The 25,648-nt window shown below is 46.4% G+C and overlaps 1 protein-coding gene across 3 annotated transcripts in view; it reads right to left on the bottom strand.

Moving 5' to 3' along the window:
• Nucleotides 1–736: 736 nt before the first annotated feature.
• Nucleotides 737–25,648, bottom strand: part of ZNF697 (zinc finger protein 697) — a 29,801-nt gene continuing 4,889 nt past the window's right edge. For 2 of the 3 annotated variants that reach the window (XM_032420465.1, XM_032420472.1), the window contains exons 2-3: nucleotides 8,076–8,356; nucleotides 737–6,675 (exon numbers count right to left, since the gene is read on the bottom strand). In XM_032420465.1, the coding sequence (XP_032276356.1) occupies nucleotides 5,261–6,675; nucleotides 8,076–8,319 (1,659 nt within the window). In that variant the 5' untranslated portion in view covers nucleotides 8,320–8,356 and the 3' untranslated portion in view covers nucleotides 737–5,260. Of the gene's footprint in view, nucleotides 6,676–8,075; nucleotides 8,357–9,411; nucleotides 9,444–25,648 lie in introns of those variants that run through there. The other variant, XM_032420481.1, reaches the window with a different exon arrangement.

The following is a 25,648-nucleotide window of genomic DNA, read 5'->3' as shown; positions in this document are numbered from 1 at the left end:
TAATGCATGGAATTTTGCTTTGTTAAGTGAGCTGAGACGGAATGAAGATCAGAAAGAAGGGAAGGCAGGCAGTCTGTGATTGGCAGACAAAGAAAGGCCAGCAGCAGCCTGTGACACCCACGGGCATTATCTGATGAAGAGCAAAAACAGGCCCTTCTCCTGGCCCTTACTTATGATCTACGTGGGGAAGGTGTACGTGAAAAGGAGGCCTAGCAGGAGTGGACAGACAGCAAAGCCTGCTGCATCTGAGACTGCCCTTTGTCTCTATACCCCTAGGGAGAGGAGAGGATGTGAGGCTTATTCCTTTTACTTACTGCAATCCCCAAGAAAGAAAGAAGGTGCCTGATTGGTCCTATAGACTTCTCAATCCCAGTTGCACATAAAAGTTGCCTAAGAGGCCTACATAAAATTACAGGTACTTAGACTTCACCCCAGACCAACCAACCAATGTCTGGAACAATTATTTGGTTGCTGTCGGTTTTTTTGTTGTTGTTTAGGGGCAGAGGGAGAGGGAGAGAGAATCTTATGCGGTCTCCACTCCCAGCGTGGTGCCGACCGTGGGGCTCGATCTCACCACCCTGAGATCATGACCTGAGCTGAAATCAAGATTTAGACGCTTAACCGACTGAGCCACCCAGGCGCCCCGGGGAGGGGGGGAAGGGGGTTTGGAGGGGGAAGGGGTTGTTGGTTTTTAAAGCTCTCCAGGTTAATTCTACTATGTAGTTAAGGTTAAATTAACGAAATCTTGATCTCAAACCAATTCAGCCCAAAGAATGCCAAGTTGACCAGATACATCCTCTCCACCTGGAACACAGAGTCCTGCTCTAACACAAGTTCAGGCTCAGCATCCCTTCGTGGCATAGCCCCAAAGTCCAGGTTCATGGCTATGTCCCCATAGAGCCCCAAATACTTCAAATACTTGGTTTAGTAGTCTTCCTAGGGACCAGGAGCTAGACTTGTGGCTGCTTCAAACCTTAATAGTCAGGTTTAGGGAGAAATGTTGCAATCCCAGAATGGAGTGGCTCTTTCCACAACCAGGACCCAGCATTCACTGGTCCTGCCAGGCAGAAAAGGGCTGGCAGACATTCACACAAGGAGGTGGTTGTGATCATTACAAGAAAATAAAGTGCTTTTCACGCTTTGTCTTTTCTATTTCTTGGACTTATAAACTGCTTATAAACTGCTGTCTTTGTTTCCCCGAGGTTGGGCACAAACCAGTTAAAAAATATTTTAAGTAAAAGGCCAGTCTAGCTGATAAGTTCCATTCAGCATTATCAGTAGCCATTAAGTTACATTTCTGAGAGCTGAGGGAAAGAAAATACTTTGTGATGTGGTTCAGGAATACATTTTTTTTAATAGATTAGAGGTGAGACCTAAGACTGCCTCCCTTCCCCAAATCGACTCCCCTGCCCCACTCCCTGCCACCTGCTGTCACAATGTCCCACACATTGGTTCCTACAAGGAATGAAGAGATCGATGCCAGTGGCATAGCATTAACACATTTCCCAACCTCCTAAAGCCACAAGAGTACAGAAGTGCCCCCGCTGAATCACTGGTTAAAAATGGGCAGAGTATGTAGACATCAGCCAGTTCCAGGACGATGTAGGATCCACCTGAACATTCCAACAAAGGAGTCAGCAACCTTTGTCTATAAAGATCCAGAGAGTAAACATTTTAGGATTGCGGGCCATGAAGCCTCTGTCACAAAGACTCAGCCTTGCTGTTATCGAGCAAAAGCAGACACAGACAATACGTAAGCAAGGCTGTATGCACAGGACTATAATCCAAAACATTTTACTTGCAAAGAGAGGCAGGCTAGATTCAGTAGTTTGCTGACCCCTGTTCTATCAGACAATAAGCTTCCATTTACTGATCTCGGTGATATTTAATGGATGACAAAGAAGAAAGAATGGCATGGAAAAAGACTGATATGGATTTAATGACAAATATTCCATATTGGTTGCTGAACACCAGAACGCTGTCCAAGGAACCATCATTAAATAAAACAACCGGAAAATAAGGCAATTCTCACATATACAAGCACACACTCACACAAAACCTGTTACTTTTAGGATCATTAAATTATTCACTATTTTAACAAACAGCTGTAAAATAACATTACAGTGAAGGAAAATGTGCACAAACTTCAGAAACACAGTTCAGATTGTCTATGAACACAGGTTCTTCATCTGTACTTTTTCACATATGTACAGCCTCTTGATCCTGAAGAAACCACGTGGCTCAAGGGGTTAACTTCTCATCTTCTCTTTCCAACTCAGAGCTCAAGATTGAATCAAGCCACTTAAGCTGACGAAACTGCTCCAGCTTTTGCTAAGGAAAGAGTAGCCTGAACTTGACCAAACTCCCCAGGAAACAAATGATACACTTGCCTCCACCATCATGAATGAGCTGATGGAAGGAATCTTCAAATTAACATTTTTAAGGGTGAACCACATTTAATGGGGTTTGCTGAAGAAAAACTATTATTCTCGAACTAGAATACAAGAAACAACCTCCTGACTGCATTTAAATTCACTTAATGCAGCTATGTTCCCTGAAGAATTGTAAGAAAAATGGAATCACATTTTAAATGCACCATGAGAGTAGGGGTCTTGGTGGTTGGGCTGTTTTCTTCTGCTGAGGGATTTGCTCATCAAAGGGATACTGAAGTGGTAGCTGACTCTCTTATCCATGGTACTTGAAAGAAGAGAGGTCAATGAAATCCAAACATTTCCACTGCCACCAAATTCTTTTATATTAGCTTCAATCTCATTTCCCTGTTGAATTCTTTCTTGAAAGCTGCCCATACGTTAACATAGCGGATGCAGACGAGACTGTACAACAGAGTACAATGGCAGCAAAAGGCCAAATAACCCATAAAGTGGATAATCAATCCATGAATAATCAAAAGTTGCATGAGATTTCATAGGCACAGACTTGAGAGAACTTAAAACGGCTGGAAGAGGTAGATGTGCATAAAAAAACACACAAAGGAATAAGATTACCTACAAACTGGCTATATTATTTTCAAAGGAGTCCTATACACTTAGTATTCAGAGTAAAGAGTCAGAATAAATAATGGACATATACTTTGTTCATATTACTCAACTAAAAGAAAATAAAGAATTAGTGTCTTGCAAAATTATCTTTTGAAAATCTATTTGCATTTGTAAATAACAATAAACTGATTAAGAGGGCAAGATCAACAGGCATTATACAAGCCCAGAATTCTCAGGAATTTTTTTTTAGAAGGTGTTTTTATAAGAACAAAAACATGCTTCCCTACAGTCCCCGAAGAGGTTCTTTGCTAAAATACAACTGATCAAGTATAAATTACCAGCATTCACAGAAAGTCTGCTAAAACTGTAAAAACAATCTTGCAGTTTTTCTTCTTTTCCTTCAAGTGTGTCCAACAGTTTGTGAAGATGCTTCCATGAAAAGTACAGGGCAACTAACAATCACTGGTGAAGAAAACAGGATTGCTTTCCACAGCTCTAACTTCTAAAGGCGAACCTAGGGGACGGATTTTCAGCATAGGTAACCGGAATGTGTACAAGAGTCATCTAACTACAGTCCCCTACTAGAAACAGAACAAACCTAAGACACCCTAATTATGTGACAAAGACCAGCTTTGTCAACAAGGACATCTTTGGCCCTTCTAGACTAGCCTTAAGTTTTCCACAAAGCGTAAGAATTTTCAGTGTCTTTATTTTATTATATAAATCATGACAGGAAGTCTTTCTAGCAGCTGAGCTGGAGAACACAAAAGGTCAGACCATGCCTATCCCCACGGTCATCAGTCTCTCTTCCAAACAGCCTGCTGTACTCCTATCCCCAGGTCTTCCCTACGACAGGGGTCATAATACTGATCTACCTCACAAAGATGTGAGAAACAACTAACAATCATTAAAAAGCATAAAGCACTTTAGAAATATAAAAGTGCTATTTTGGCATTTATATAACAACCAGAAAACATTCATTGCTTGTGCTATTTGGCAATTTTGCACTTAGACCTCTCCCTGCTTGTGCCTTCCTTGTGTAAAGCCTTGAGCTTTCTGCTGTGCCTCCCTGTGTTGTTGATAAAAGATATTTCTACTCAGACCAAAAGCCCATATCAATATGGATGGAGGTGGCTGTTCAATTATCTCCCCCATTACTACCAAGGGGAAGGGGGGCACTGGATACAGAGTGAAGGCAAATGAGACAAAGAAGCCTTGTACCCCAACATGTGCACATTTGCTCTCCTGGATTTCTCACATAAGGCTAGCAAAACTCTGAGCTAGACGACTTTTGTAGTAGGTCACTGGGGCAACTGTTGCTGATCTGAGATTCACTTCAAACAAGCATCATGCTGACCTGGGAAAGGGAAAGTCACACACAGCTGGGATTGTTTCATTTCCCTGCACAAGTGAGACCTGAAATACCGGGCTCGGCACACACCTAACACCTGACAACCACATAGACCACCCTGACCCAGCATGAAGCTAGACTACTTTAAAGGAAGTAGCAAAGAACCAGGGGCAGGACCAAGATTTCCCAGGTGATCTTAAAGCCAGTTATGAACGAATTCCCAAACCTCGATTTTGTCCTTGAAATCAGAGTGTGTAAGCTTTCCTGCCCAGTTTCCCCTGGATGCCTCAAAATAGCAGCTAACTGTGGCTCAGAGAAAGGAAGGGAAGAATATACAAAATATCCTCTCCTATAGGATCGACAAGGTTCCTCTACTTTTCATGAGACTATAGCTGATGTGGGGGGACAGGGCAAAACAGTGGCTTAACACCTGGTGAGACCAGGATAGAATTATTCATACCCGCCTTTTATTTTACCCCATAACTCTCTCTAACCCCACACCCTCTCCCGATTCCCACCGGCCCTCACAGCCCGACCTACTCTATTGCCTGACATCCCGTTCACTCCCCTACTCCCCTAACTCCCCTTCTTCAAGGTCCTCAAAGTGCCTGCTCTTCCCCCCCCCCCCCCCCCCCCCCCCACTGTGTGTATTTGAAGAAGGCATGGCTCAAGCACATCTCTCAAACATGTCCTCGCTGGGAGGAGGCAGGCAAAATATGACACCCCAAAAGAACAACGCTGACTCAACCCTCCCCATCAAGACCCCCTAACACCAAAAGACTCCCCGGTCACTCTCGGATTGTCCCTCCCGCCCCTTCCCATTTCTTCCTACGCGGTCTATCCCCAGGACGGCTACTCCCCACATGCTCCCCGAGGGCAGTGTGTCCCCCCCCCCCCACGCGGCCCAGCCCTAGCACAGGTGCAGCTTCTGGTGCTGCGCCAGGTGCGTTTTGTAGCGGAAGCCCTTGCCACAGCCCGCGCACTTGTGCGGCTTGTTGCCGGTGTGGATGCGGCGGTGGCGGATCAGGTGCGAGCTCTGGATGAAGCTCTTGCCGCACTCGATGCACGTGTAGGGCTTCTCACCCGTGTGCGTGCGCTGGTGCTGCGTGAGCGTCGAGAAGTCGCTGAAGCGCTTCTCGCACTGGCCGCAGCGGAAGGGCTTCTCGCCCGTGTGCACGCGCAGGTGGTTCACCAGGTGCGAGTTGCGCCCGAAGCCCTTGCCGCACTCGCGGCACACGTAGGGCCGCTCGCCCGAGTGCGTGCGCTTGTGCGTGAAGAGGTGCGAGCTGACGCTGAAGGTCTCGCCGCACTCGGAGCACATGTAGGGCTTCTCGCCCGTGTGCACGCGCTGGTGCTTCACCAGGTCCGAGCGCCAGCTGAAGCGCTTGCCGCACTCGCCGCAGCCGTGCGGCTTCTCGCCCGTGTGGATGCGCTGGTGGTTGGCCAGGTGCGAGCGGCGCACGAAGCCCTTGCCGCACTCGCCGCAGGCGAAGGGCCGCAGCGCCGCCGCCCCCGCGCCGCTGGCCGCCGCGTGCGCGCGCCGGTGGCTCAGCAGGTGCGAGCTGAGGCTGAAGGCCTCGCCACACTCGGGGCACGGGTAGGGCTTCTCGCCCGTGTGCAGGCGCCGGTGCTTGAGCAGGTCGGCGCGCCAGCTGAAGCTCTTGCCGCAGTCGGCGCACAGGTTGGGCCGCTCGCCCGTGTGCAGGCGCAGGTGGTTGGTCAGGTAGGTGTTGCGGCTGAAGCCCTTGCCGCACTCCCCGCAGCGGAAAGGCTTCTCGCGCGGGGGCCGGGCCAACGCGGGCCCCGCCCCGAAGCCCCCCGCCACGCCCACGCCCACCATCCCCACCATGGCTCCGCACTCGCCCGCGAAGCCGAAGGGCTCCAGGCTGGCGGCGGCCGCGGCCTCCGCCAGGCGGTGGATGCGCTGGTGCTGCAGGAAGGCGGCGCCCGGGCTGAAGCTCTCCCCGCAGTCGGGGCAGATGGTGGGTGCGTCCATGATGCTGGCCATCAGGCTGTCGAGCTCCCCGAGGTCCATGGCCATGGGGTGATGGAGCCGGCGGAAGCGGCGGTGGGCCGGCTTGTCGCTCCGGTGCCGACTGCCCAGGGAGAGGTGCCGCCTCCAGGGAAGCATGGGAGGGGGCGGCTGCTCCTCTTCGTCGAGCCGGTTCTCCCCAGCGCTCTCCTCTTCCTCCTCCTCCTCTTCCTGGGGGCTCCGGGAAATGCTGTCGGACTCAGACAGTCCCGGGAACATCGCCATCTCAGCTACACCAGATTGGTAATCATCTTCGCGGAGAGCAGCCCCTTCTTCCTCACTCAGCAGCCCCTCTGCAACAGAGAAGGTGGCACAGGGGTGACTATACTTGGCGCTCAAAAGGTAAACCCAGAAAAAGCCAATCTCAATAAGAGTGCGGGCCATGGAGTAATTCCCTCCCCCAGATACTCTCAACCTCTCTCTCCAAGGCCCCCACGACTCCAGCCTCCTTCCCACCTGGTGCCTCCTGGGGAAGACCTACAGGAGAGTGTGCTCTGAAACCCAGGCAAACAAAGCTCACTCACCTGCCCCCTTGGCTGGCCAGTTCTAGCAACTGTCTCTGGGGCCCAGGCCCCACCCATTGTACCTGAGGCTCTGCTCAGCAGAGCCATCTGAAGGCCTGACAGTCTGCTTGAAATTGGCCAGGTGGGACTCTGTGGGGTCTCGGAAGAGATTAGCTCACTCTCACAGCTCCCAATGCCTTTCAAGGATCTGGCCTCAAAAGACAAGGCCACTCCAGCCAACCACAGGAAAAGATCCCCTGTCCTAACCAGGTAATGGGCTGATTTTTAAAATATAACTTGTTGAGGGTGGGACAACAAACCAAACACACCCCAGCTTAAGGGCTTTACTATGTAAGCCAGGCAGGAGGCGTGAGCACAGGACCTGGAGGTGGTGATCCCGGCTTAGAGACTTCCAGAACACACAACTGTCTCTGGCTGCTTACCTCCAAGCAGAGGGCACTCCAGAGAGTTACTGAGATAGGAAACACTAGGTGTTGTGCACACTGCAGGGGAGAGCAGCAGGAAGTCTGGGATGTGTCACAGGGGAGGGGATGTAACCTCATTAGTCTTGACCGTAGGGATTTCCATTCATTTCTGTCCCCAAGCCATGCACAGAGCAGTATAAAGCAACGAGCGCCCAGAGATGGGAATGAGGAGGTGGACGGAGGGGGAGGTCCAGCACTCCCTCTTTCCAGGTCAGGAACAGCAAGGGATTTAGCAGAGGCCTTGAGCACTTTGGGCATTAGCCACATAAACCTGGGCAGGTCACTTACCACTGAGTTTCCTTATCTGCAAACAAAGACGATGGTGACTGTAACTGCAAACATCTGCATACTTTGTTAGCACAGGGCTGCGCTAAGCAGGTCATCTGAACTCCCCCCAACAACCTGATGAGGTAGGTTCTGATGTTAGCTGTGTTCCCTCTGGTGTTAATTTCTAGCAGTGTTCTGTACGCCGTAAAGTGCTGCGCCAGTGAAGTTACCCTCTTCATCCACATCTACCAGAACAGCCCACCTCAGACTGGACTGAAGAAAAGGATGTTCCTCAGGCTTAAGGTCGTACAGAATCCATGTAATGGTCTCCACTAGAGGGCTCTCCCACAAAGAATGCTGTGGCTGGTTCTAACTCTAGAGGCGCGAGAAATAACTGTGAGGGGGGCAACTTCCACGGAAATGCCAGCTTTTCCTCACCTGGGCAGATGTCAGACACCAGACCCCTCTCCTCTGGGTCCCCTCCCAGAGCGTCGTCATGTGGGTTGGAGCCCAGATCCTGCTCTGGGGGGCCTTCTCTCTTGTCTGCGTCCTGTGGCTTGGAGCCCATTCCTCTTTCTTCTGGGTCCCGTTCCCTGTCTTCAGAGTTCTCAAAATCAGAGCCCATCCCTTGGTCTGCTGAGTCCCGGGCTTCACACACACCCTGTTTATTTTCTTGTTCCATCCAGGAAGAACAGCACAAGGGAGGTGACCGGGGACCCCTGTTCCAGACAAAACACAGATAAAGGTCAGGTCAGTCTGGCCTCACCCCCTCACTGTATCTGGCTTTGGATTCCATGAAAATCAGTGGCTCGGTCCAAGAAAATGTGTAGAGTTCCAAGCCCCAGATGACAAATCTCTGCTTCACCTCACATTTTAAGATGCACAGAACCAAGCACAAAAGAGGCTGGTCTGGGTGGCACGGGAACAGTGCCCCCATGCCAGCTCTCACTGGACTGGATACAGTTTCATCTCCTTCCATCTCTGAAGTGGATTCGTCTATTAACGTGGCTTTTTAGCCTTAACAGCGACTGTTTCCGTTTTTCGGCTAAGAAAACGTAAAGCTCAAAAAGAAGGACCCCATCAGCCTTAGACCAACTTGTAAGCAGTAAGGTGGGGATTAAACCAGTGAGGACCTGCTGCTTTCCCGCACGCAGTGAGTCAAGAGAATTCAAGCTCTAGCCGGGCCGCTGGGGGGTGGAAGAGGATGTAGGGACCCTCTGTGTTAGAAGCCATCTCTATAGCCTCATTACATATTTTGCCTTATTAGATCCTTTCATTGTAGGGAGCCCTGAACAGGAACGTGACCCTCACGTAACTGGTAACCCCATCTACAGCACAGGCCAACGTGTGAATTGTAGGAAGAAAATGACATCAGGTTCCTAAACCTTTTGTGGATGTCAGGTTTACATGTAAAGGCCCCTTGCCAAGATGGAGCAGTTGAGCCAAAAATAATCGACTTCTGCCATCCATCACTCTTTTGGCTTAGCTCAAGGCAGCAAAGCAGATTATCGGTCAAGGATCTTGAACTGAGACTTTGAAGTGTCCAGCGCTGTCTGGCTCAGCAGCCCCCAAACAGGACTTACACGAATGCGGCTGAGCAAGATGCTCTTTCCTTGGCTGGGAGCTCTTCCTGCCTCTGTTGAGAGGACCTTCCCCAAGGCAGCCCTGGCTCTGCACTCTTGCCAGCCTTACTCCAGGGCCCAAGGCAAGTCAGTTGGCCTCTGCTTGTCTCAGTATCCTCATCAGTAGTGCAAGCAGGACAATGCTACTTAACCTTTCTTCCAGGGAGGACGTCAGAAGGAGACGTTAAGATGGGCTTTGGAGGGGCGCCTGGGTGGCTCAGTCGTTAAGCGTCTGCCTTCGGCTCAGGTCATGATCCCAGGGTCCTGGGATCAAGCCCCACATCGGGCTCCCTGCTCGGCGGGGAGCCTGCTTCTCGCACTCCCACTCCTCCTGCTTGTGTTCCCTCTCTCGCTATGTCTCTATCTGTCAAATAAATAAAATCCTTTAAAAAAAAAAAAAAAAAAAAAAAAGATGGGCTTTGGAAAACACTGTAGAGAGGAATTGATACTTGGAGCTTTACAAATGTGGAATACACAGGTCATTTCTCTTTCCAACATGGAATACACATTATTTCTCTTTTTCAGTCCTGATGCCATCCCAGCACACCTCAGACATACTGGCACCACCATAATTTTGGCAGACTCATTGCCCTATCTAGCATATTCTACCCTTTCTCGGAGATGAGGATGTACTCCCTAGATTAGAGTGAAAAATCAAGCCTGTCCCTTAAACATCATCAGAAAACGGCCGTGTCTGAGGCTGTTCGGGCAACGGTGTCCTGGAATGTAGCTGAGTTTCTTTAGAAGATACACAGTTTAAAATGACAGGTTCCAAACACTCAGGATTAGGCTCTAGGAGAAAATCTCATTAAAGCCATAATCTTTTTAAGAGGAATATTACACAAGAGACTATTGACCCTAAATCACTTCCACCCATAACTCTCTTTGCCTTCTGGAGCTCAGACTCTATAACAAGTACATCATTTGACTCTGCATATATAACACACCCCTAGGGCTAGAGGTGGAGAGGTAAGAGTAGGATTTTCAAACTTGTGACCTATTGGTTTGCTAGTGGCTAAAAGCAGAGAAGGGGCGGGGGACCTAATCCCAGACCAGCAAGTAGAATTCGACATCAATGAAATCATAAAATAAGCATGTCACCAGAAACTCATAAAACTAAAATGGCAGGGTCTGGTGCCTGGGATGGCACAGAAGTTGCCCGCAGCTCTCCACCCAGAAGGGTGGGCGTTAGGGGTCCACCCCGGAAAGCAGAGCAGCTTAGGGTTTCTCCTCTAACCCCTTTTTAAAAAGGACACCACACCTTCTTAGTACCTCAGGCACAGCAAAAAACAGAACAAGAGTACTTTCTGATTTGTGATTTCTCAGGAACCAAGAGATAATTCATACCAGAGATATTAAACGAAGAAACATAGCTTTTATAGATTTAAGGGGGAAGAAGGAAAAGATGCAGAGGCTGAGATCCCCAGTTGGGGATCCCCAGCTGAGATCCCCTAAACATCCCCAGTTGGAAGGACCCCAGAGGCTGAGATCCCCAGCTGAGATCCCCTGGAAATCTGCATGGTCCACAATATGGATTCAGTTCCATTCACGCTATCCCATTATGAGGTTCCAGGCAGCTACCAAGTAATAGAGAAGACTGTTCAGAAGTAAGGAAAGGCAGTCATGATATATCGTTAGATGAAAACTAGTTGTGTTTTTTAAAATCTCATTTTATTAATTAGTATATGCATACTATATAATATACATACACACACACATATATATTTACACATGTATATACAGATTCAGAGAGGAAAATCAGAACATTATTGAGGTGTTAATCAAACATCTCGGTCACTTCTAAGGGTTTTGCACCATTTAATCTAAACAACTCAATGATGCAGGGTATAATTTTCAACTTCGGAGACACATGAAGAAACAGGCAAAGAAGTTGTGACTAGCTCAAGGTCATACAAATCACCGGGGACACAGCAGGGATTCAAACCCCTGCAGGATATTTCCAGTGCCCATATTCTTAGCCAAAAGCTGGTGTGTTGCTTGGGATCACTTTTCCTTTTTGTGAACATCTGTATTTTCTATAATAAAGATGTACATTTTTTTATCAGTAAAAAAGCCAACTTTGTTTTTAATGTGATAAAATACACTGAAGGAAAAGCTACATTATTTTAGAAACAACAAGAAGACAAGGACAGAAATCGTGCTTATCTCAATCTATGGAAGACAATTTTCAGAAGCGTTATCTAAACACTGTGGTATAACTGAAGTGTCAGCCAGTAGATCTGTAAGCACATTTGGTTCCAACTCCTTTCCCATTCATTCTCAAAATAAAAACTAGCAACATGTTTTCTTGGGCAAGGCCAGGGCTGGATAATGAATGGGTGGCAGGGCACTGTGAGAGATTTGCGGCTATACCGACCTAGGTTCAAATCCTCTGCTCTGTCAGCTACTTTACCTTGTGCAAGTTCCTTAACCTTGCTCATCTTCAGATTCTGCATCGATAAAAACTCTACTGCTGCCTATGAGACTTGCTTATGTTCTACAGGGTCTGTAAAAGCAGCAGGCGTAGAGAGACACAATAAATGGCAGCTGTAATGTTACGAAGCTTAAGCGAACTTCTTGATTTAAAAAATTATGTATACACACACATACCCCTCCTCAGTTGAAGGTCACAGCTGTATTCACCAAGAATGGCCTTTGGCAAGTACATCACAGAGCTTCCTGTGGCCTCGCTACTAAAAGCTCTGTAACGAACAGCCCACCCTGTGGACACAAGAGCCCGCAAGAGGGCCTGTGGTGAGCGAGGGAGGTGCAGTTCCACAGTGGTTTGGAGATGTTGATATACATCCTGCATTCAGAAAGTACAAGCTGAATAAACCCGGACGCCGCCTGGAGGGGACACCCCCTGGCCACCCCCACAGAAGAGACAGAAGTTTGGGGGGGGGGCAGAAAACCAAACAGGTACTGGTGAGGGCAGTCAGGAATGAATTCTGCATCTAGCTCTAATCATTGAACGAGCAGCCATGGGGAGGAGCCCCTGTTTTTGGCCAGCACAGCCACTGTGCTGTGTGACTTCGAGTATTTGCCCCCCTGGGCTTGTGTTCCATGAGGAGGTTGGGTCTGAATGTACCCGAGTCCTCTTCTAGCTTGTCCTAGGACATGCAGGAGAGAGTTAATCCAAGGAAGCATCACTGTCAGGGCCATGAGACATTTTCATTTTTACTCAACTAGCACAGCAAAGCTATTAATGCCCCAAACGCCCCCCACCAACACCACAGCTTTCTCTGGGGTGCAGGACACTCCAGGGTGGGATCAGTCAGCTCTGCCAAGACTACTCAAAGCCTAGTTTCTAGAATTTGCAATATTTTCACATCCCCTCCCAACTCCATGCCCCCCAACTCCAAAAAGAGTCTTGCTCATTACCCTGGAAAGTCACTAGGAAGATGCTCAAGTGCCTTCTAGACAAATCCAACCCCACTGGAAAGATGAATCAGATCAATGTGAAGCTAAAGCCACAGAGTGGAAGTAAATGGGATAAAGTATGCTGGAAGGAGGTGTGGAGGGAAGGAAGAGAGGGAATTGAGGTGGGGGAAGAGGAAGTGAGCGCATTTTCCCAGTGGCCCCCTCTGGGGCTATGTGCAAAACCTAGCCCTTTTCCAGAAGGGGGAGCCCCACCACTTTACGGAGTCAACTGCACTTCCTGGGAGCAGGCTGGGGCAGACAAGCGCCCCTTTCCCTCACCTTCCTGAGAGACAAGGCACTGGCCATCGTTCTCCAGGGCATCTGGCACAGGACCCCACACGCGCATGCCACCTCTGGCCAGGGTGGGCGGAGTAGCATGAGGTGCCCCCCAGGCCCCTGCTGTGAGACGGTCTCCCCCCTGGGCCATGCAGCTCATCTGACTCTAATAATCCAGTAATTCCGGGAGGCAGACACGGGGGGCCACCCACCCAGTTCTACACATACAGAACACCGAGCCTCGGCAGATGAGCTCCCGGTATCGTGAGGATTCCGGCCAACATGTCCTGGCCCCTTGCCTTGGCATCGCTGCCCGGGAAGGGCACGCTGAGCCCGGGAAGCCGGAAGAGGGGTAGCGGAGCATGGCCCACCCGGGGCCCTGGGCAGGCGGAGGGGTCGGCCAGTGCGCAGACCTCCCCCTACAGGCTCCTGGCCAGGCCGGGTGGGGGAGTCATGTGCCACGGCCACTGCCAGGTGGCCGGGAGCCAGGCCGGCGGGGCTGTCATGTCAGGGGAAGGAAGCGGCCGGGCAGAGGGCCAGGAGCGGCTCCCACTCCGCCTCCTCCAGGCTGCAGCGCCTTTCCTGTCTCCCTGTCCTCTCAAGGATGCCTTCCTTACCTCAGCGCCGACAGGCCGGCCTCCCAGCCTCCCCCGCAGCCTCCAGCCTTCACTTCCCACGCCCCCTGCGCACCAGCCGCTCCCTGGGGAGGGTTTCCATAGCAGAGGCCCGGGCAGGGACGCCCGACTGGGGAGAACGCTGGAAAAACAATTTAAGTCTGCGGTTCAAAAGGCTGAACTCATGACCATAACTGGGGTCTAACCAGGGATTCCAGGGGGTTAATCATTGGTCAGGCCTCAGCACCAACTGAGTAAACAGTCAACCAGCCCTAGGCTCTCTGGGGAGATGGCCATCAGGGTCCTGCGTCTTCACGGTGAGCCTGTGGTTAGAAAGAACCCCAAGGGCAAAGAAATCCACCTGACCGTATTTGCCTGGATGCCTCCAGTGATCAAGCAGAGTGTGTCCACATCCAAAGGGGGCAGCTGACTTTCCCAGTCACACACCCAGATGGTCCAACCCAAAATGCCAACCCTCCCAAATGGCAGGCTACCACATGAGGTGAACGTTAATTTCCCACAGAAAGCCAAAAGATTACTGCAGCTAACTACTGAGTACTCACCAGACAGGAGAAGGTAAAATAATACGGTTTCCTCCTTGTGGTTACTGTTTTACCTGGAGGGGAAAGCCCAAGTTGAAAAAAGAGAAAGGCTCAAACCAAGGCAACAGAGAAATCAATTTACAATCCCATTGGCCAGAGCTAGTCTGAGACGCCTTCCAATCTCTGGTCAAGAATAGCTCAAATGTCCTTAGGGTCAGGCATTTCCTGTCTGTTGGTTGTGCTGGGGCCCCTCAGTTTGGCCGAGGGCCTCAGCTTGTCACAGCTGTCAAGCCTTCACCACCACTCTCCTCCCTCTGCAAGAAATAAGAATTCCTGCAATTCTGAGGCACATTCTGAGTGCCCTCAAAGTGAGACCATCCACCCTTCGAGGAGAAGGCATGAAAGCTACAGGTTCTCATGCAGGCAATTTACTCATCCATGCTTTACATGAAATGGTTAGAACGTCCTACCTGATGCACAGAGTATCCCCTCTATCCATGATTCTTTTCTTCACTGTGCTTGGCATTGTATCACCACCACACTACTGTATACATCCTCAGCTGCTTTTCTGATCTAGCACTCGGGCAGTCCTCAGAAGAACTGCTTCACATACCTCCTCAGTAGCTGGCTCAAATGTTCGACATTTGTTATTTCATGGAAACATCGAGTTGGAAATCCCTTAGCTCTAACTCCTTCTACAGACAGAAAAGTGAGGCTTGGAAAGGGAAAATGACCAGGTCAGGAACCAAAAGACAGCTTGCTAGAAGAGTTATGGCCAGAATCTCAATTTTCTGATGGCCTCTCCAGTGATCTTTCCATCCCTTTGATAGAAAGCACCACTTCAAAAACAGCCAGCTAGATAAATCCAGGGCATATACCGACTTGCTTTTTTTTCCCCCCACACCATTTGTCAGCATTCTCCAGAGAAACAAAACCAACAGGATGTGCATACAGGGAGTTACTATAAGGGACTGGCCCATGTGATTATAGAGACTGACAAGTCCAAAATCTACAGGGTGGGCCAGCAGGCTGGAGATCCAGAAAAGCTGATACTACAGTTCTAGTCCAAAGGACTGTCTGCTGGAGAATTCCTCCTTACTTAGGGAAATCAGTCTTCTTGTTCTAGTCAGCCCTTCAACTGACTGGATGAGGCCCACCCATATTATGGAGAGCAATCTGCTTTACTCAAAACCTACCAATTTAAATGTTAATCTCACCCCAAAACTCTGTCGCAGAAACACCCAGAATGTTAGATCAAGTATCTGTGCACCTATTGGCTCAGCCAAGTTGATGCATAAAATTAATCATTACACACAATAAAAAAAAAGTCTACAATAATCCCGTAAGTCAAAACCTACTCATTAAAAACATCTTCCTGGGGCGCCTGGGTGGCTCAGTCGTTAAGCGTCTGCCTTCGGCTCAGGTTATGGTCCCAGGGTCCTGGGATCGAGCCCCACATCGGGCTCCCTGCTCAGCGGGAAGCCTGCTTCTCCCTCTCCCTCTCCCACTCCCCCTGATTGTGTTCCCTCTCTCGCTGTGTCTCTATCAAATAAATAAATAAAATCTTAAAAAAAAAAAAAAAAAAAAACATCTTCCTTTTTATAAAAACCATTCCTATATATGGATAGTTGAACAGGGTGTGTATGTCCTGTACAGGACGACAGGGAAGAATCACAATTAATCGTACCTGAAGAGCTACATAGATACATCTATGGGTACAGGCACACGCTCCCACTGCAGAGACAGACACAGTTTAACAATCTGTTTCACTGAAGGACAAAAGAGAAAGCCGACTTAGAATGCACAGCAGGTGTATGTGGGATATGGAAGTTAACAAACAGCTTTCTTCTGGAGAGCTGATGCTGGAATCCTTGTTAAGGTTACCAGATGGGGCCAGGGGACCTCAGGAAGTCTTTTCCACCCCCAGATGATTCCGTGATCATATTTCCACTGGAATGAACAGTCCTCAAGAGGATGCTCACCACAACAGAGAGAGAGGAGCGTTGGGACCAAAGGGTTTGATGCATACATTCAATCACCCCAGTTCCCCTCTACAAATTCAACAGGCAAACTGCTCTTCCATTTCTCTGCCCAAAATAACTGTTTGGTGGTGTTGATGAAGAATGGCTGGCGTTCCAGCCCAGTTCATTTCAGCAGTGGGTAAGTGACACCTCTCCGTGCAATCTGCCAAGGTGTCTTCGAACAAAGAGAGAGCAGGAATAAAAATGTAGAGACATCTCCTGATGCTTCCATTTCCCTGCCAAATTAAATTGTAAACTCTAGAGCTAGGCTGTTTTCAGCAAAAAGTGAAACATTTATATACATTGAAAACCACCTTTTTAACAAGTACGTACTTGTGTTACTCTTATTTCCTTAAAAATAACATTATCAGCAAAACCCAGATCATAGGAACTATAGGAGAACTACAGGAGACACATCAACGATGAGAAAATTAGCAAGAACGATAAAGAGAAAGGAAGGAAACCTGTATGTCAAAAAACTGGAGATATATCCACCAACATCAGTGCATAGACCTTATTTAAATCCCAGTTCAATGAAAGTACAAAAACAAATTATAAGACAGGCAGGAAACTGCCAATGCTGATTAGATATTTGATAGTAAGAAACTTGTTCATTTTTTAAGGTGTTGGTGTTGGGAATAAATTTACAAAGGTAAAGGTATACACAATGAAATATTTACAGGGGGAAATGGTATGTCTGGAATTTGCTTCATTTGAAATGAAATGTCTGGAATTCCAGGACAAAGGGGAGTGAGCAGGGATGCAGATGAAACAAGATGGCCATCCACTGATTACTGGTGAAGCTGAAACCTACTTTCGTGTTTGCTAGAAAAGTTATTAATAAAAAGTTTTAAAATAGAAAATATACACTTCTGTTTCTGAAATTGAAGGTTGATTAGATTCATTTAAATTCTGAACAGACTGTAATCAACGGTCAGTGACTTCCACAAAAGAACGAACTTGCTTTTACGAAGTATGCCAAATCAGGACTGATTACAATGCTCAATACTGAGCAGAGCCCGTGAGACCTGGGGGCAGAGGCAGTGGGGTAAAGATGCTTTTGAGACTTTTTTTTTCTTTTTATGAGATAGAAGAATAGCTGTTAGATGCAAAATAGAATCAGGAAACGGTTTCCATTTTCATCTACTTTTACATTTCCAAAGAACTCAGAAGAGGATCTTGCCACAGCCGGTGCTTATTTATTTCCACCATTAACTCAGCAACTTGATACCGAAGACCAAGGGGGAAATAAACCTGGCTACGAGTCTGCGAGAGGAATGCTTTTTCCCTGGGAAAGTCAAAGCGACGAAATGATGTGAGTGAGTATCCAACAGACTGAGTACACCGATAATTGGTCATCCTCAGAATGATCTTCTAAGGGCATGAAAAATGTTAAGGTGTGTGTCAGTGAAAAGGGAACTAATACACGAACTAGTGATGTATGAAAATGTGATCTCCATGAGATGAACTCAGGCAGGGACAGAATTACTTTACTGGCCCAAACTGAGAACTTTTAAATTTAGATAGTGTCCTTCTCAGAGAAATGCCATCCCAAATTTACTCACACCACGTTGCAAAGAGAACAGCGAGAAGGTATCATGTTCCCACTTTAGGCTGGAAACCAGAAGCTCACAGTTCTCATCCGTTTTAGCGAAGGGTTCGCGGAACTTGTCTCGGGTCACAGCTTTCCCCCAGGAAGTGGCACGCTTGTCAAGGAGACTGTGGTGTCCAGGGCTCATTCACGGCTCCAATACCATAGTTCCCAAGCCATTCATGAGGCTCAGGCCCTTCGAGTTCCTTAGGTCCCCTCTACCTCCAGCTCCTAGCATTTCCTGGAGAGAGCAGCAGTCCTGTACAAGCTTGGAAATAGAATAATGGTATTTTTCTTGCACGTGGGTTCTTAGCCTGAGGGCCTTCAGAGTCCATGAACTCTCTGAAACCTTTTCTGAAGGTGTCGGCAGCAACTTTCTTCTGATGAGAAGACCCATAGCTTTCTTTCCCTTGGACTCTGAAAGGATTCACGGCGTACAAACAAAACAAAAACCCAGCAATAAACCATTGCTACACAGGACTCACGATACATTCCCTAGCATACTATTTCAGAAATCCACAGTGGTTTTGGGAAAGAGGGACAAAAGCCCACAGCACCACCTTATGCCACGAAATCTTTTGGTGGATTGGTGGAGAAGAGAAGATACTGACAGCAAACCCAAAATCAGGTGGTAGCAGAGACAAAAATGTCAGTTAATTTCAAATAGGGGCTACAGCAGAATGAGGGGTGCAGCAAGAGGGCAACCTGCCTGATTGGTTTGCTGGTCTCGTCCGGCACCCTATTTTACAGATGCATCAGGCAACAGAATCTCAGAAAGGTTAAGTGAATTACCCATGAATGTACCAGTTAAGGGCAGACTCAAGCTTAAATTACTGACATCGCAACTTTTGTTCCAAATCCCCTTTCTATTCAACCCCACGCAGCCTATGGTGCTTGGCTGAAACTCTGACGCTGATGATTTGCCACCGCCCCCCCATCATTACCTCACCTGCTTTTCACTTCCTAATCACTTGTGTTACAGGGCAGGTGCACTAAGAGGGCCTTAAGTAGCTCTTCAAGCCTCTAACACACTGCTTCTCTGGGATATAGCTAATTTATACAAGTTTGACCCTGGGTTTATGGCTCCCATCAGCTGCTTACTTGGGCAGTGAGTCAAAGCACATTAATCAAGCCATTACCTACCCAGGACACAAAATGCTTTGTTAGCTAATCCTCCTTTTCTCAAAGGAAAAAGAACTAAAATCTGGCCAAAGTTGCCAACTCATTCCTAACAAATCATCAAAGTGTTCGCAAAGTCATCCAGCCTGCAAATATAACTTGGAAATACCCAGGTGAAAAAGGGGGATTCTGGGAGTATCAAAAAACTCCGCAATATCAGGAGCCCTGGTTCACACGTAATGGCAAGTAAAAAAGTCTACCCCCATACTTATCCAACATGACCCATTACTACAAAGACAGTTTCTCAGATTCACCCTCTTTTCTGTTACATCTTTTCACTCCTGCTGTGATAGCTCTGCATTCCCTGTGTGGGAGGCGATGCAGAAGCAGGCCAGGTGATGGGAGCAGGCTAACCCCTAAGCTAAATTTTGCTGAAGAGACAATATCCACAGACAATGGACAATCTCACAATTTTTTGTTGTTGTTGTTGAAAAGGTCTTTAAAGGATCCCTCATTTTACCAATAAGGAAAATGAGGACTAGGGGAAAATCGGTGGCTTGTTTGAATTCACAAAGGTAGTGAGTTGGTGGCAGAATTGTGACTACCATCCAGGTTATATGATTCCTTGGAAGTTCAATCTCCCCTGCACGGAACTCTCCCAGCCAGCTCTGTCATATTTATGGGTTTAGTGCTCTGGATTTACTGATACAGCACTTCCTTGTTCTCTTCCAGACTCCTGCTAATTTTTTTTTCTATTTTAATTATCTTGCCTCTAAAAAAACCACAGAAAATGTTCTTCAAACTTATCTTCATGTGATGCTTAGAAATGGTCTCTGATTTAACTTTTTCTTAGACAAAACAGACATCTTACTGGCTAGAATAAAGCAGTCATTTGAATGAGCTTTGACTTAATGGAGTGTTATGGTAAACAGTTAATGATTCCAAGTCCTTGGTACAGCATTTGAAAGAAAAGTCATCATGAGAGAGAGAGGGTTAGAGAAAAAAGAAAGCCCAGGAAGCATCAACCTGAAGAATTAGTATTGGTTATGCCATTTTAAAAGAATTTTAAAAGACATTTTTCTATCAAACTATGAAACTCTAAGAAGGGGCACTTTTTCCTCACATTATCATCTTTTAAATGCCCCAAACCAATGATTAAACTATACTACATTCCCTTCCGCAGTGCCATTTTTTGGCCAACAAGTTTCACAGGCTCCCGGGACATGGAGGGATCGGTGCCAGTGAGCCCTGATACACCGCTTCATCATCACCACACACATCGGTTTCCCAGTTAACGGTGGCCTTCCCAGGTGTGAGCCGCCTCAGCAGACAGGATTAATTGCTAACATTTCGAGAGTCAGGCTCACATCAGTACCGGCTCTAATTTTCAAACTTCCAAATCCAGAGGTCTCCTCTCCTCTGATCTTGCCATTGTTTAAATTAATAAAGGGAAACCTCGCTAAAGTAGAGTCTGGAGGGTAGAAGGAGAGGCTCAAAGAGACAGCCCTGCTACTCAAGTCAATTAAAGGAAGCATTGTCAATTACAGACCCCAACAGGGAAAGATGTACATTGCATTTCCTGCAAGAAATCAACTACCCTGCAACTCAGCCAATGAGAAAGGGTCACCAGCCTAGACTTGGACTTTTCTGCAGCTGACCTGCATTCAAAACAACCTCTGTCCACTTCCTTCTTCTTCTCCATCAAATAATGTTCCTCTCCTTTGTTTCTTGGACTTGCCTATGGTTTTGCCATAGCTTTCATGTCTCAAATTACAGTTCTCTACTTTTCCCAAATAAACCCATTTTGCTAGTAAAATAACTGACTTTCATTTTTAAGGTTAACACCATCAACACTGTAAAGTGCTTGGCATACATAACAGGGATTCGATAAATGACTGCAGAAATCCCGTTGAGACACTTTCCTTGGAAATTCTCTCCTTCCTGAGCATCCATGTTATGTTACACTGTCCCAGTCCTTCTCGTGATCACTTACCACTTTGTCTCCTCTTAACTCCTAAAACAAGTCAACCCCCAAGGTTCTTGTTTACATTTTCTTCTCTCTCACCTCTCAATCACCCAGCCCGTCTCCCTAGTTTTAAATAAACACCTCTGTCCAGAGACCTCAGTAATTTGAACCTCTTGCCCCCAGCCCTGATATGCACTCCAGGTCCATGTTTCTAATGATGCACTAAGCATCACAACTGAGGAGCTTTAATACCCCTCCTTGTCCTGACGTGCTGTCCTGCATGTCACATGGGACACAGGACAGGAGGCATCAACAGACCTGGATTCAAGTAGACGTTTGCCACTTATATGTCATTTGCCCCTAGGACAGTTACTTACCTCTCTGAGGCATAGTTTGCTCATCTATGCAATGAGAAAAACAAGTGACCTTCAACGGCCATTGTGAAGACTAAATGAGTTTCCATTTGTAAGGTAACCATTTGTAATTTCCAATTGTAATCTGACCTTCATCACACCAAAAAACAGTAGTCCTTTTCCCCAATCTTTATTACAAATCAGCTCCTCACAGTGCCCATTTCTGTTAATGCCTCTCTGTCCTTACTCGAGGAGAGGCTCAAAACCCTTGAGTCAGACCCTTCGTCACCCCTTTCAATCAAATCAATTGCCCGGTGCTTCCTTTTACTTCTTTCCTTTTTCTGTGGCCACTATCACCGCCATAGACACTCCCACCAGTTACATGCACCTACACACCACTGCTGGATCCATCTTAAAACATAGTTGCCACTCCATTCATTCTCCTGCTCTGAAACCTCTAATTGACTCTGCCAGAGTCTTCAAAGAAGCACAAACTCCAAGTCAACAATGTAGCCCAAGACTCTCTTACCTCTCCCTGACCTCTCATCAGCTAACCCCAGGCAAAAGGGATTGCTTTATGCCCCCAGCAGAAGGTTCCTCCTCAGAGAGAACAGCATGATGCAGTCTCTCCTTTTCCTTGAGGGAAGCAATACCTAGAGTGGTTAAAAGCTCAGATTCTGGAGCCACACCACTTGTACGAATCCAGCCTCTAGCTCTATAACCTTAAGCAAGTTGCTCAATCTCTTCGAGCCTTTGTTTTTCTCATCTACAAAATGGGTCACAACTGTATGTACTCTATAGGATTATTGTTAAGTGCTCAGAGAGGATTATTTTGTTTCACGTCGTATGACTCTTTAAGGTACTTTTCCTTATCTTATTCTATCTGATATTAGTTTTTAAAATATAACCAGAGTTACAATAATTTGTATCTCCCTCCCACCTACCAACAGCCAGAGCTCCTGTTGGGCACATAATGATTTACTCACTTTGGTTATCCCACACATAATGAGCCCTCAAATATTTCTTGAAATGGATAGAATTAGGTGTACTTATTTCTCTCCCTCAGTCTCAAAAGGAAGAACTAACAAGACCAGGAAACATAGTGATCTGGCCAAGATCACATCAGGTAACGCAGAGCCCTGGAAACAACCTAGCTCTCCTAACAGGATCCAGTAACCTGTCACCATCAAGAGCCAAGCATGCGTAATTATCCTGCTAAATAAGTAGACATGATAGAAAGTGGTGATTAACTTCAGAAGTCAGACAGGATGTTCTCGAAAAAGAATCCTGCATCCCTTGGCCCAATGCCAGCACCCCTTGTTTGCATCCAATTGTCTCGCAGGAGTCCTTCCCTCCACTCCAAGATTTTAACACTCAGTTCAGCTCTGCAAAGAACAGAGGTGGCACAGAGCTGTGTTCATGTTTATGGTGGGAAATGCCACTAGACTCTGCCAGTCTGACTGGACAGCTGCCTCTCTCTCACCCCTGGAGGAAAGACAGGACTAGAACTAACAAAAATTAAATGATGACTAAAAAAAGACGTAACAACTTCAGAAGTTGCTTGGTTGGGGAGGGGGTCTGTGGGGAGGCACAATAGGAAGCACAATCAAATATAGGAAAAATTGATATTTAACACTGAAAGTGTCTACTCAGACCAAAGCTTATTCTCTGGCAGTTTTCAAGAGTTTTGTGTGTTTGGGTTTGGTTTTCTTACTATAGGAAGGGCATGAATGTCTTGATTTCTCTTCTCACCTACATGCAATCATCAGCCTAGAAACCCCTTTTCCTAAGGGTCCAGAATTAAGCTAGGATACACACATAGGCTCTTGAAGGAGTTTGTAAAAAGGGTACATGCTCTACAGAGAGTAGGAGACCAGAAATATTCACCAAACTACCAATTCAATCAATACACACAGTACCTAGTAGAGAGTAAGAAAACAGGAATTAAAGAGTTCCTATAGCAACTGCCCCCAAGCTAGTCCAGGCTGAGGCCACAGTCTGGTAGAATTCAACTGACATTTACCTTATTTAAAAAAAAAAAAAAAAAGTAGGGGAGCATTTCTTCAGGTTTGTTTCACACGTGATTTCTCATTTCTGGGGTAAGCTGGTTTTACATTAAAATAGATCTGGCACATGTACACTCACCAAAAAGAAAAAAACAGTGGAAAAGTTCATATATATATATAAAAAAATATCAAGAGAATGAGAAGACAAAACCACAGACTGCGAGAGGATATTTGCAAAAGACACATCTGATATACGACTGTTACCCAAAATATACTAAGAACCCTTAACACTTAACAATAAGAAAATGAACTACTTGATTTAAAAAGGGGCAATAGATCTAAACAGACAGCTCACCAAAGATCTATAGATGGCAAATAAGCCCTGTAAAGAGATGTTCAACAGGATATGTCATCAGGGATCTACACATTAAAACAACAATATACCACCACGCAGTTATCAGAATAGCAAAAAATTTAGAACACTGAGGACACCAAATGCTGGTGAGGATGCAGAGGAACAAGCACTCTCTCTTACTGCTGCTAAGAATGCAAAATGGGACAGCCGCTTCGGAAGACAGATTGGCAGTTTCTTACAAAACTAAGCATTTCATCCCATATAATCCAGTATTCTCACTCCTTGGTATTTATACAATATACAAGTTACATTTATATAACTCATATGTAAATGAGTTAAAAACTTATATCCACACATAAAAACCTGCACATGGAGGTTTACAGCAGCTTGATGCATAATCACCAAGACTTGGAAGCAACCAAGATGTCCTTCAACAGATCCATGGACAAACTGCCGTACCTCCAGAAAACAGAATATTGTTCAGAGCTAATAAGAAATGAGCTATCAAGTCTGGACGAACCATGGGGGGAACCTTAAATGTCTATTACTAAGTGAAAGAAGCCAATCAGAAAAGGTTACATACTCTATGATTCCAACTATATGACCTTCTGGAAAAGGCAAACTACGGAGATGGTAAAAAGAACAGTGTTTGCCAGGAGTTAGAGGGGAGAGAAGGATGTTTTAGGGCAGTGTAACTACTCTGCTTGATACTAGGATGTCATTATACATTAATCAATACTCCTGGAATGTACAACCCCAAGATACACTGTGGACGTTGGGTGATGATGCGTCAGTACAGGGTCATGGATTTTAACACACCACTCTGGGATGGGAGGTTCATAAAGGGGAAGGCTGTGCATTTGTAGGGGCAGGGGCCACACTGGAACTCTCTGTACTTTGTGCCCAACCTTGCTGTGAACCTAAAACTGATCTAAAAATAAGGCTACCTTTTACAAAATTATATCTATTTCTCTGCCTTCAGAACATATAAGCATGCACCCTTTGCCACACCTCACTGTAGAAAATTGGCAATGCCAATTTTCATATTAGGAAAAAATCAAAATGAAATGTTTTAAAATATAACACATTCATTCACCTAACAAAGTTAACAAACATTTACCATGTGCTACCCATTATTCTGGGTTCTGCTCTTTGGAGGTTACATTCTAATGAAATAATCTTAAAAATGCACTGCTTTTTTTTTTTTTTTTTAAGATTTTTAAAAATTTATTTGACAAAGAAAGAGCACAAGCAGGGGGAGGGATAGAGAGAGAGGGAGAAGTAGGCTTCCCGCTGAGCAGGGAGCCCGACACGGGGCTCGATCCCAGGACCCTGGGATCATGACCTGAGCTGAAGGCAGACGCTTAACCCACTGAGCCACCCAGGTGTCCCAAAAATCCACTGCTCTTAAAAACCACCTACTGCTACCAGAAATCACTGTCAATACCTGCCTGAGAGATTATCAAAAAAAGAGAAAAAAGACTAGGAAATACACAAAGGTTCCTAGGTATGTTGGGAGGGAAAAGTCAACAAATGGCAATGTGTTCTTCCAATAGTGCACCACCTGAGTGTTATCAAGCATCGAAGGTGTGCTAACCACTTGAATATGCACAGCACTGAGATAAAAAGGGACACATTTCTTATTAATAAAACCCAGGAAGAATGGCTCCTGTTTTCTAACTTAACGATAAGGTCCTAATGAAGTTCTCTGAAGACAATACATATCTAAAATGCCTCTCTGAATACAAGTAGGCCCTTTCCCCCAACTACACATATTTTAGCAAATTAAACCTGCACATATAGGGCTATATAAGATGCACACTTTACCCTTCGCAGGAAGGGACACGAAGACTTGCACGTGGCCCTTCCACACACCTAGTTGGAACGCTGTTGCTAGCCTGTGGATACACAGTGAATGACTTGCTGAACAAATGTAGGAATCCCAAGAACTATCCTATTTGCCTTTAAAATGACTCATGTGCTTAATAACAACCCCATGTCACACTGTGTTTATAGTTTATAGGCTTCCAAAGTGCTGTGTAGCCTTAAGGTCAGGGGAAAAGGTGGCAGTCAGCCTGGGGAGATGGATTCAATCTTGTGGTGGCTAAAAGCCTTTTCCACCCGAA

The sequence above is a fragment of the Phoca vitulina genome, unplaced genomic scaffold (genome assembly GCF_004348235.1).
Source record: "Phoca vitulina isolate PV1807 unplaced genomic scaffold, GSC_HSeal_1.0 scaffold2, whole genome shotgun sequence".
Taxonomy (NCBI): Eukaryota; Metazoa; Chordata; class Mammalia; order Carnivora; family Phocidae; genus Phoca; species Phoca vitulina.
Note: the sequence above shows the minus strand (reverse complement) of the source record. Positions and strands in the feature narration are given on the sequence as shown.